The following is a 13,060-nucleotide window of genomic DNA, read 5'->3' on the forward strand; positions in this document are numbered from 1 at the left end:
CCTTATTTATCGGCCGTATAAATGCATACGTGTACTTTGTGAGGTAGAATCACTCAAGGCCATTGACTAGATTCTCATCGGCACAACTGTCAGATAACAGAACCGGACCCAGTTGTTCAAAAGTGTATTGGCTTATACCAGTATTATGTTATATTTTATATTTAAGAATTTAGCCAGACTCAGCAGCCAATGCAATTGTCCAAAGCCAAAGTATAACAGCAGCAGCTTTAGTTCATATTTAATTCACTGGTACACAATGGTTTTTAGGCTAGGTACAAAACTGAACATTTGGCTTAAAGTTAAATCTGGTAATAAGTCTTAAAACTGTATTGAACAACTGGGCCCACAACTACAATGTATATAACTTAATGTCTCAGCCTTGATCATTTGAGGGTTGAACATTAGGAAAGATGTAAGTCGATAGTGAATCTGCGTCCTGTTCAGTTGCAAGGTCCAGATGGCACCGAGAGGCTGGGATTTTCATAATACTACGCAGCACCACCATGTTTCGATCTGTTCCACCGGCACCGTGCTTGCAGACTTCCTAAGCTTTCTCCTTCTAGGCGGAGGAGTTGCTGTGGTGCTGAACATGAAAGAATAGTCATTATTTGGGTCATCTCCAAACCAGAATTCCTTCATGGCATCCATGAATTCTTCTTCACTGATAAATCCGTTCGTGTCCAGGTCGAGGTGAACAAACACGCGGTGAGCGAAGCCTTCCGAGTCCAGACCGTGCCAACGGTAAAACACGGCCAGTTCCAACTCGGTCAGGTTGCCGTCGCGGTCGTCGTCAATGATATGAAACATGGCCTCCCAGAGTCCCTCGAACTCGGCGCGCAGAGCTGGGTACTTCCCTTCCTGCAGCAGCCGCATACAGGACATGTACATTGAGTCTGTGATCTCGAGGCTGTTCTCTCCCAAGCACTTCTCCATCAGCCACCACCACTGCAGCCAAAGGTTGTGCAGGCGCATAGCATTGTTCTCCGGAAGTGCAACAGATGACTGGGTAAAATTGCGGGCTAAAATATCGAAGTCGTTGAACGTGATGGTGCCATCTTTATCTGTGTCCAAGAAGGCGAAGAAAGCCTTCCATTTGCTGATCAGATGAGGTGTTAGTGGCATGATGGTGGAACAGTCCCGGTGGGTCTTCACTGGGACACCGTATGTAGATCTCACGGCAGCCCAGTTTACGCCATACAGTACATATAACCAAGGACTGAATTGCTCAAGAACTCTTTCTGGTATTCAGCTAAAGCAAGTCATACTTGTAAAGCACCTGGTGTGTCGTTTAACTTCCCACGACGGCAGCCACTATGTGCATGTATAGGATGAGGGGTGTTCAGCCTGGCTATTATACACTCCCTAGCACATGTGACCCACTACGCTAACAACGATCCATATATAACCAACACTGGCAATAACAAGTCCGTTCATTGACCTCTTGTGAGTCAAACAGAGCTGTAGAACAGTGATATCACTACTGACCCTTAGGAACGGCTTTCTGCACAGTATTGGTCGATAAAACAGAGGAAGTCCTCATTTACCTGCAAACGTAGTGCCGATCGGCTCCTTCCGTACGATTCCGTAAGTCTCGCGTTGACCGTGACAGCGCATATAATGTGTGACACACTGATTCAGCGCGATGTAACAAGTAAACAGGCTGTAGAGTTGTGCCTCATGTAAACGTTAGCTCGTTGTGTGTACAACGTTTTACATGCCGCCTGATTTAAATCAGTAGGTTTACTGACATGAAAGAGATGTGTATCTGTTCTCAGTCAAATTAACCCAACTATACAGGTAAAGGAAATTTAGTTGAAGACAAATTACACGACTGGCTAAGTAAGCCCGAAGTGAATCTCGGTAGTGTGATAAAATCTATCCTCAATTGTCGCTTTTATCAAACTACAGGCCTATACTCTTGTGACGGCATACTGTTAGCTGTGTTCCACACTCAAGTTTATACAGTCTAATCTTTGCTAATTTTCGTCTTCTCTCCCCCCCCCCCCCCCCTATTTTGCTCACGTCACGACAGTCATAGTGGTGAATTATGTATAACACGACACATTGAGCGTAGCTCCGTCCATAACCCTATGTTTAGAAGGTTTCATCTCCAGAACGTGCCACCGGACCCGATATCATTAAAGCGTCCTCTTCGGGAGGCGGTAGATCTAGCTGGGTCTGTTTGCCATGGTCAGCTGTACACCCAGCTCCCCTCCCACCAGCTCCTCTCCAACAGGATGACGTTAAGGGTCAAAATCCAGCGGACAAACCAGCGGTTACAGATTTTCGTATACCTATGATATTAGCAGGCCAACAGTGTAGGCGGCGGTCACTGAACAAATAGCTAACAGGAAAAGAGGAGGGGTGGGGAGACGACACTTGTAGTATGAGTGCCTCATGATTATACTGACCTATAAATACGTGGACAATCAGCAAAGGAAAAAAATAAAACATGTTTGGATACTATCTCGTGTCCACCACGTCCGACAGACACTAAATTCCATATGCATGTATTTATAATCATTGAAGCGTAATACCGGTGATGCATGTTCACTAAAGTATCAGTATGTAAGATCCCCCGCTTTACCTGGAGGCTGGAGCACGGATGTTTATTAATTAACACGCTGATACCTCTCGAGGATGACATAAAAAATCATGACGTCACGTACAGTCATATTCACAACCATGGCCACCGTGTAAAAAATAAAATACTTGGACCACCTGTATAAAACATCACGTAAATCCTGTCATTAAAAAGGTTTTTTTTCTCCAAACGACGCTGTGACAATAGGTATATTTATGGAGAATTGTGCAAGTATACTCTGGTATTTGCCGTGGTACCAATAACGTGCTCCAAATGAAAGGATTTCCTACAGAAGTAGATTTGTTTACTTTACTTATTTATTTATTTATTTGACGCTGTACCTAAGATTTTTTCCACTAATGCCATGGCGATGAGTTTTATGGGTGGAGTAAACTATGCGCAGACCTTGGGCCAGCAAGGTTGATACTGCTCCATGCCTTTGGTAGATTACTGACGAACTCTTCCATGTGCATATGGCGAACAGATATGTGTGCCAAGTGGTCATCAACGAACCCAAGGTTTCGCAAACGATCACACTGTAGAGTCGTCGACTGTTCATCGTGACTAAGGCCCTAAGAACAGTGAATCTGCAAAAGTCTTTTTCTCCACATTAAAAAAAAAATAATAAGAATAAGTAGAATTTTACAAATACAGGGACTTCGATATAATTTGTACTGAAAGTATTTATTTGCAATAGATTACTTAATATTTACATGGATATTTTTTACGCATGACGTAGGCTACCATTTGCCCTGAGCATGCTTTTTTTCTTACGAGTTTAGGACCAAATGGTTAGGTATCCTGCATTCTCGATAATCATGTATGTTATGATTTCATTGGGTATAGAGTCTCGTGTATGTCAATTTCTTAGCTTTGAAGACAAAGCTTATTACCTTTTCTGGCGAAGTCGGCTTTAGTTATTCTTTGTTGACGGTCAAACACACTAACACTGACATCATTTAACTGTATATGCCTAGTTGGTTGACACCAATCAGATACCTGACAAATACACCCTGAGCATGCGTGCTGCATTTCCTTCCCAGTGCCATTACTGTGATATCTCAAGAATGTTTGCACATAATGAATGTGGCATTGTTTAAACCTAGCTAAGTGAATCGCCGCTTAGGCGTCGAAAAGCGCATATATATTAATCCGCACTGTGTTAATCCATATAATACCACGTGCACGATTCAACCTGTCATCCAGTGGCCAATACACGCATTATGACATTCCAGTTACACAAGAGCATGACTATCCAGTGTACAATTTGCTTAAACGCTGAAACGGAAATTTGGATTAGTGTCTATAAAGGATCCTGATAGAAGAATTCTCTTTGTTTCTCCAAAAGTCCTTCCCTGTCAAACAAATACGGAATCAGTCCATTTCGAAACCTCTGATCTCCGAAGAAATATTCCCTGTATGCAATTCTAAACTCTTCTCTAGAAACGGAACTGTCACGAAGCAAATTGAGATTATTGAACAACGTCTCCACAATTATTTGATTGTGAATTCCCACTGCCTTGTAAAAAACTGTAAGTTCCTGTTTTGATATTTTTCCATCTCGATTAATATCAATAATTTCAAAAAAAATCTCACTGAAAATGTCCAGATCTTTGAAAAGATGTGTGTTGTCACTGACTTTTCCCAGTAATTGTCGTAAGGTCTTGCAAAATACGTCCGGATTTATCTCCCCTGCTGCCACTTGGCACAGCTCTTCCTCTTGTGTTTTCAGCCAGTGCTGCGCTTGCCTCCTCACATGCATTGCTCCACTTTCTGACAGCAGATTTCCTGCCTCCCGAATGAATCTATCCGCCAAAGTTCGCAAGTCTTTTTTGGTCCATTTCCCATCATTATCGGCATCAAAAAACTTGAAGAAGTTTGTCCATTTGACATACAGATGAGAGACAAAGGATTCGGGTTCGACTTCATCTGAAAAGAAACAAGAGTAAAGTCATTTTAGATTTATGAAACGTTTCAACTGATGAATATTTATGTATTGTAATATCCGAGGTAATACACTGGAGAGAAAAGAGAGAAAGATGCAGTAGAGCCCATGATAAAGTTCCTTAGCTAAAGCTGTTTTCCACTCTGTATTTAATTGATATCGATCGTTGCCAAAAGCCACGCTGTTGCAAGTAAGCTTAATACATGCTATTTTAAAACGACTTAGCTAAGTAGGGGCATATATAATCCTACTGCAGAGTTGTCGGGTTTATCCAGTCTTCAGTGAAAGGCCATTCACCTGTTACATTAGATAAAAGTGTATTTTCGGAACATGTGTAATACAATCCCCGCTCAAAGTACAAGGTAATGGAATGCAGTCATATAACTTGCCGGTGTTAGTTTTATGCGTGATTCACACTGTACATTTCAGGCGGTATTTCGGGTCGTATTTCAGGCTAAACCACGTCGTCGTTGTTGGTGCGATGTGTTCATACTGTTTGGGAAGAAATGTGGATGTTCACGCTAAATCACGTGAAGTGGTATTGTGTTATTGGTGATATGTAGTGATTTTGTGAATACGGTCGTTACTCAGGCTAAATCGAACGAAGTGATATTGTATTATAGGTGATATGCAATGATTTTGTGAATGTGGTCGATATTCAGGCTAAATCGCGCGAAGTGATAAATACCATATTGTTGTTATTGGTGTTATGCAAGTGCTGTTACTGTAAAAAAAAGGTAGTTATTCAGGCCTAGCTTGCTTAAAGAGAGGGTGTTGTTATTGGTGTTTGTGTATTCATACTGTGAAGAAAATTACGTTGTTTTTCAGACTAAATCGCGCAAAGAGGTCTTCCTGTGGCACTGTGCCTACTGAAGCTGCATGAGAAGAATGTCATTTTTCAGGCTAAACCGCGTGAACAGGGGCCGCTTCCAGAAAGCCATTTCTGACTTAAGTCAAAAATTAAATTCTCTTTGCAATGCTTAGTTATTGGTACTTAAAGTTGGACACGTTTGTCTTAAGATAGCATTGATGAAGTGTACAAACTGTTCATGAGTTAAGTCCAAAAATATGCTTTAAATTGTCATACCAATTTTGACTTCAGTCAGAAATGGCTTAGTGGAATCGTCCTCAAGTCTTACTATAGAAATATACTTATGCTTAGAAATAAATTGTTATTCAGACTCATTCGCCCGAGGAGGTATCATTGTTATTGGTGTGGTATGGCTATTCTGATACTAAGAAGAAAGTCATTCCTCTGGCTAAATTGCGTAAAGAGGAGGCGTTTTTCGTGGTTCTGTGTAGGGCACTCATTATTGAGAACATTATTTTGCAATTATAATAAGTGTAACGACAACAATTAATTACGAACTTATTTTAGGAAACTCAAAACTAAGACGTTTATCGACTGCCATATGAAATGATCTACACTGTATACCTGTACCACATCATTCCCAAATCTGTAGTTGTCGGTAAGATCAAACGGGTAGGGTCTTATTTCGAAAGTCCGGACAAACGTTTCATGAGATCTTAATACATGTTGTTATAAACATATAAACATATGCACACAAGTTGGAGTATGTATGGGATAGTTGTTCTCGGGGCGTTTGATGACCTTTCACGTGCGTACAGTTAATTAGCAGTGTTGTTCACCATTTAATACACCCTATTTCGAATTTATTCGACCCCTGGTGTGCTCTGTTTATCCCGTATACATGTAATTGTAGCAGGAATATTTAGTTTCTTTTTTTCACATGGTTAGTCCATTTACCCCCCCCCCCCCACCCCCACCCCCCAAAAAAACATGGGACAGAAATGTAATTCTTTGCTCTCAGCACTACTAATATCTATCCTAATGATTAGAATTAGGTTACAGACAATATTGTCTTCTTCACGATATGTCATCATGTCACTCAAAGGAAGTCGCAAAAAAAAAAGCGCATCCAAGCGAGAAGAAATCACAGACACCGATATATACATTTATTTCTCACTGAAACAATTAACACCTACTGTAAAAGGACGCCCATCCATTGACCCAGTTTCTTCCATCAATCACTTAAACAACTACGTGTTTCAGCTCTGTCATGTTGACCTATACTATGTACTAAGGCGACGGGTGCCGGGGAAGTAAAAAGAAATCCGAAGGTACTTGAGAATCGTCTGCACAATTTGATAATGATGTAGCGTTAAGACTTTCACTATATCGTACAGGTAAAACTGTACGGTAACTGACATAGCGTCCGTTTTTAGCCGTTAGCTTAACGAAAACCGCGACCTTCGTGTCCCCGTGGAAGACGTCGAGGGCACACACAGTGCAGATCCACGCCTCCTTCGTATTCCGCGGTGTCGCGAAGGTCGCGGCTTAATCAAGAAAAATCTAGTTATTAAATAAGACATGAGACATATCATATTTAACATTTGCAAAATTAGAAAAAAAAAATGGAATGCATGTATACAATCCCTGTTACACAACTTTTGCAAAAGCTGGTTCACCTGTCGTGAATATACATGCAGGAACCAGCCCTGCATCTGATATTCTATATAGACAATCCATCAATGAAGACGTGAATGTGACGTCAGTGTGCATTCCGGTCTCAAATGCCTTCAGGCTTATGACCTTCGCATGTTTTACATGTTCAAACACTTACTTCATGAACGGATTTGGTAAACCATGCAGCTAGGCAGAGTTGTACATTAACAATATTGCTAACTACTTAGTTTCACTCCCTTTGGAATATAATTTCTTGACATACTATAATTCCTATAAGATAGAAGTATGTATTTTTGTAATCCTGTTCTGATAAGACGTAAGGCTTAAAAATGGAGAATAAACACAAATGAGCTAAAACAAAAAAACCGTATCGTATAATACTACATCAGACATACTTTCGAGCAAATCTAGCCGACTGATATGCATGTACAAAGGTAGACATTATCTGCATATTTTCTTTTCAGTACAATGGAATCTAGTCCATGTCCCATACATAGTTGAGTGGTTTCTTTACATGTGGAGACATAAGATGTTGTACTGAGCGAGACAAACACTATGAAAAGCTACAAATCAACTTGAACTAACTTTTCAGTACGTCTATATATAACAACTGAAAATCTGTACTGTGGCCATACTCCTAAAACACAAATATACATGTTCATTTTCTTTCGGACATTGCCCTGAAACATCTGTACGGTTTGTGTAATATTGGGTACACCCGCCGAAACACTTTAAGAAACCCTTAAGTATATTTTATTTTATTTACATCTTTGATGAGAAAGCTCTTCAGCTAATGGTGTCTATATGATAAGACTGTCGCCAGAGGACATACTCTACTGTCTTAGTGTGGACAGAAATAAAAGTGCTTAGCCCAAAGCACTTATCTAAAACAATAAAGGATGATATCTCTGTACATAGGTGTTCTTTGATTTTCTTCGCCACCATTCGTTCAGTCGACATTGTACCAGCGGGGTGTGACAGATGCCCAAGGAAGTGCAGTGTCGAGTATTTAAAAAGTTGCGTATTGCGTATATGCAAATTAAGCAATAATGACGTCACAGACTGCACTAGTTTTCCATTACCGAATTTGCCATTTCCTGTTTTGTGTGTGTGTGCTTATAAATGGTGTCGGAATCGTGTACGTGCATGTAGGAGTATTCCCTAATGCACTTTAATGGTTGTGCCTCAAAGATATACGTCAGTCTATGTATACATAATAACTGTTGACAACAGATAGGCCTATAGGCCCTACCCTGTAGATACATTCTTCGATAACACATGTAGGCGCACGGTACATTGCAATATAGCTATGTGAGACTGCTACAATGTACGAGGGGCCGAGAAGGTTAGCGCGCCAGCACGATTTGACCAAGGAGCCTCCCACAAATGTGGTCGCTGTGAGTTCAAGCCCAGTTCATGCTGGCTCCCTTTCCAACCGTACGTGGGAAGGTCTTGCAGCAACCTGCGGATAGTTGTGGGTTTCCCCCGGACTGCCCGGTTTCCTCCGACCATAATGTTGGTAAAACATCAATGAAATAAATAAATCCAATGTGATGTATGACAAAGATCTGAGAACAAAGTAAGCTGTTGCAATAGTCTGTAACCCTTTAGCATTTCCTCCTTGCTTACCACAATGTAGAACGATGTATACACGGCTAAATCAATGGTGGAATGTTTGTTGTATGTTTTTGGCCGCCTTCATGGCGTTGCATGTAGCCTACAACTTGTGCCAGAAAGACGATAATCCCAGAACAACCTTTGAAATTAAGGCCTGCAATGTAAAACATTTCGGGCAATGGGAATCTATGTTACTGGATGCGTATATGCAGAAAATCAAAAGTTTGTTCCATAAAATACATGTATAAATATTAAGGAATAAATAATAAAAATTAGGAAACAATAAGACAGGACCATGAGCCTCGGTGTCAGATGGACTCTGATATTAAACTGTACACTGTACAGACTGTTACCAACCACTGATACATAAGTATGGTTGGTTTCAAGTATGCAGATTTCTCTGTTGATTCCATACAAATGAAAACGCAGAGCTCTTTATCCGTTCGCCGTTTACCATTTCCTAGTTTTCGCTTAAATTTCAACTCATGCACGCGGGCATACAGATCGCTCTCGCCAACGGGGGTTCCCTGGGGTGGCACACCGGTTTTGCGAGTTTTTGCTGATCGTCATTGTGTATTCATGTCTCTCTTGGCAATAATAGTCACTTACTATTCTTCGCCGCTGGGTTTCTGTCAGTGTGGGTCTAGTTGCTCCACTTGTGCATACCCATATCCTATACGCACCGAATAGTACGATAACCATCATTGAGAGGATATGTACAGTTGTAAAATACAGTTAGCATGCCAGTTTTGCATGCGAGGATACCGTTTATGTTGAAGAAGAGATGATAAATACAAATAAGATATAAAGATCACATGCTAATGGACGTAAGAGTGCGCCAAAGCTAATTAACTGGGTTGATTTTTGGTATGTTATTCAAAGGATATGGCATTTAGCGTCCTGGCCGATGGCCTCTCTGTTTTCCTCTAGTATGCATGAGGATTTGACACGCAGCAAAACAGCTGATTGCTTACCGAGTGTGTATTCCCACATGAGTGAACACCGTACAACCCACAAAGATGTACATGTTCGCACTGTTTGAACGTATTTCAAGTAATACAATCGTCTACAAGGAGGTAAGACAGTTCTTGTCTTCATCTTTTTATGAACATAAAATCAGCCACATATGATTTTGTTGATTTTTAGCGGATATATGGGAAATCTTTCAAGGTTATGATTGTGGTTTGTTGACTACTGACTGATGGATTGTACTTACTTTTTTGCTATAGAAGTTACGAAACGTGGCCGTAATGTGGATAGTCATCATTCAGCTACTGTTCACCGGAATGTATACGTGGTAATACACAGGTAACTGATTAAGCGATGATTGTGTTATCAGTGACTTACCTGTGGTGGAGTCCATGGCGCATCTGGACGACCGAGTACCTCTGTACCTGGATCGCAGTCAAAAGGCGTTCTGGGTATGCAGGCTATATACCTACAAACGACCACATATACACAGGGTGCACGACGCCCTGTAACAATTAAGGCTCGCCACAATTATAAGACTCTACTCCGCCTCTGACCTAGTTTTGTTCTCTCTTTCCGCTTCACTGCCTTTTCTGAAGTTCCCATCCAATGGTAGGTCCGGTGTATGAGGTCAGAATGTATGAGCTGGGATTCAGCCGATCAGTGCCAGACAGGTATCAGTGACGTTCATCTCACTGGTGATCAGTTGGTCTTGGCGAGACTAACAAGGATGTTTTTAAATGTCATACCCCGTCACTATAGCAGCCATGCGTGAAGACACGTCTATACCAGTGGACGAAAAGTTGTACAGCTGAATGTCTGACATATACCTTCAAATAGCGATTGTGCGAATATCTGCATTCATACGGGTATGACAGATTACCGCCTGTTACACTATATGTGAAAAGTTATATGAACTGATCGCGTGGGAGGGGGTGGGGGGGTGGGGGGAGGTGCGTGCGTCACCTCCGGCCGTACGTGGGGAGGGCAGCAGCAACCAGCGGATGGTCGTGGGTTTCCCTCGGGCTCTGCCCGGCTTCCTCCCACAATAATGCCGCTCCTGAATATTGTTGAGTACGGCGTAAAACACCAGTTCAATAAATAAATATGCATTGATGTGTCAGTTTTACAAAATGCCAACCTATACATATATCTTTGTACGGTATCTTTATTTGCAGAATATATAATGCCGTTCCGACAGTATTACATTGTTTGTAGTCGGTTATAGTTATAGTTTCAAATGTATGGTGAAATGCAGAGTGTTAAAGGTAGTATTGATGTTCCTATAGCCGTTTAATGGTTTGCGTTATGCAAACAGCCATAAGCCCAATAGCGGAAACCTGTCCAGCGGCCTATTATACAACCTACACAAGCTTCCAAGGTAGAGGACAACACTCTCCCTAAAATATAATCTTAGGGGTCCACTCATATATTGACACACAATAGCTTACCATCGAGATATTCCCACAACCAGTTATAATAACTATATTATCATAACCTGTTTAGTCAACGTATATTAGCCCTAAATCGATACAATGTATCTGAATACAGATGAAACCATGTGTTATAAATACCACATACATGTACAGTCCTGATTGATTACTTACAGTATGAACATAGCATACTGCGTTATTTCTAAATATTTTACAAATCATCAAAGTTATTGAATCGTAGACCTAAAACAACGTTAATGAGTTCGAATCCGACTTACAATCAATTTGTGTAAACTCAACATAAATGGATGAGGGCGTCAATGTTTGACCACAATCTTAGCGATCCCGCGGAGGGCGCGGTTTGAACAAAGCCCGGAAGGCGCGGAAATCGGAGAGGTTGTGGATACGCGTCTTCTGCGAACTCCGCGGGTGCACGAGGGTCGCGATTTTGTTACAACCGTATAGGTGATAGGGCGCATACATAACCCTGCGTGGAGCATGGTTTTCAAGGGAAAGCCATACATTGCAATATTATACGTAACAAGGTACCATACAATGCATGGTTGAGTGGACCTCAGTACATAAGTAATGGATGAGCAGCTAAATTCAAAGCCTGTGGTAGCGTTATGTCCCAGTAGTTAACCAGCTTTCCGAACACAGAGCTCTATATATACGTACACAATGGTTCTCACAGTTGGCCCCGAGGAGTCTCTGGGGTGAAAAGCACAGGACCTCGGTGATATATGCTAGGCACAAACATCTACTTTGTCGGCCGTATACTTGGTACAAGCATATCTGTTCTGTCGCGGGTATGCTGGGCACAAACATCTGCTTTGTCGGTGGTATGCTGGGCACAGAGAGATACTCTGTCGGCGAATTGCTGGGTACAGACATCTACTCTGTCGGTGATATGCTGGGCACAAACATCTACTCTGTCGGCCACATGCTGAGCATAAACATCTGCATTGTCGGTGGTATGCTGGGCACAGAGAGATACTCTGTCGGTAATATGTTGTGCACAGACATTTACTCTGCTGGTATTATGCTGGCCACAGACATCTATATACATTGTTGGTGATAGGCTGGGCACCAAGATCTGTTCTATCACTGACATGCTGGTCACAGAATCTATACTGTCAGGGAAATGCTGGACACAAAAATCTACTATGTTGGTTATATGCTGGGTACAGACATCTACTCCTTGAGTGATATCCTCGGCACAAACATCTACTCTGTGGATGGTATGCTGGGCACAAACATCTACTCTGTCGATCACATGCTGGGCATAAACACTTACTCTGTCGGTGATGTGCTGGGCACAGACGTCTACTCTGTCGGTGATATGCTTGGCACAAACATCTACTCTGTCGGTGATGTGTCAAGCACAAACATCTACTCTGCAGGTGATGTGCTGGGCACAGAAATTTACTCTGTCGGTGATGTGCTGGGTACAGACATTTACTCTGTCGGTGATATACTGGCCAGAAACATCTTCTCTGTCGGTGATATGCTTTGCACAAACGTCTGCACTCTGTCGGTGATATGTTTGGCACAAACACCTACTCTGTCGGTGGTATACTGGGTGCAGACATCTACTCTGTCGGTGATATACTGGGCACAAACATCTACTCGGTCGGTGACATGCTTGGCCCAAACATCTACTCTGTCGGTGATGTGCTGGGCACAAACATCTACTCTGTCGGTGATATACTGGGCACAAACATCTACTTTGTCAGTGATATGCTTTGCACAAACGTCTGCACTCTGTCGGTAATATGTTCTGCACAAACATCTAACTGTCGGTGGTATGCTGGGCATAGACACCTACTCTGTCGGTGATACATGCTGATCACAGTCATCATTTGTGTAGGTGATATATGCTGGGCACAGACACCTATACTTTGTCGGTGATGAACTCATCCTCTACTTTCATTGTCTGTCGATGATATATTGATATATATTTTTTACTTTAATTGTTACGGGCACTATAACTGCTAAAACATCAAGATATGAAGACTGTCGTT

General features: G+C 41.8%; 2 protein-coding genes across 2 annotated transcripts; both read right to left on the reverse strand.

Annotated features, from left to right (window-relative positions):
* Nucleotides 1–480: 480 nt before the first annotated feature.
* LOC135467235 (uncharacterized) lies at nt 481–1,122 on the reverse strand. The gene has a single exon (XM_064744999.1). It carries the CDS (start codon nt 1,120–1,122, stop codon nt 481–483), a length of 642 nt encoding a protein of 213 aa, XP_064601069.1.
* A 1,882-nt stretch (nt 1,123–3,004) lies between these two features.
* On the reverse strand, nt 3,005–10,192 carry LOC135468985 (sarcoplasmic calcium-binding protein-like). Its single transcript, XM_064747496.1, has 2 exons — nt 9,982–10,192; nt 3,005–4,513 (listed from the first exon to the last, which is right to left on the reverse strand). Exons 1-2 carry the CDS (start codon nt 9,995–9,997, stop codon nt 3,888–3,890), a joined length of 642 nt encoding a protein of 213 aa, XP_064603566.1. The 5' UTR covers nt 9,998–10,192; the 3' UTR covers nt 3,005–3,887.
* Between the last annotated feature and the right edge of the window lie 2,868 nt (nt 10,193–13,060).

The sequence above is a fragment of the Liolophura sinensis genome, chromosome 6 (genome assembly GCF_032854445.1).
Source record: "Liolophura sinensis isolate JHLJ2023 chromosome 6, CUHK_Ljap_v2, whole genome shotgun sequence".
Taxonomy (NCBI): Eukaryota; Metazoa; Mollusca; class Polyplacophora; order Chitonida; family Chitonidae; genus Liolophura; species Liolophura sinensis.

Coding starts and splice junctions, on each gene's coding strand:
- LOC135467235 (XM_064744999.1), bottom strand. CDS start 1,122: ATGCCACTAACACCTCATCTGATCAGCAAATGGAAGGCTTTCTTCGCC.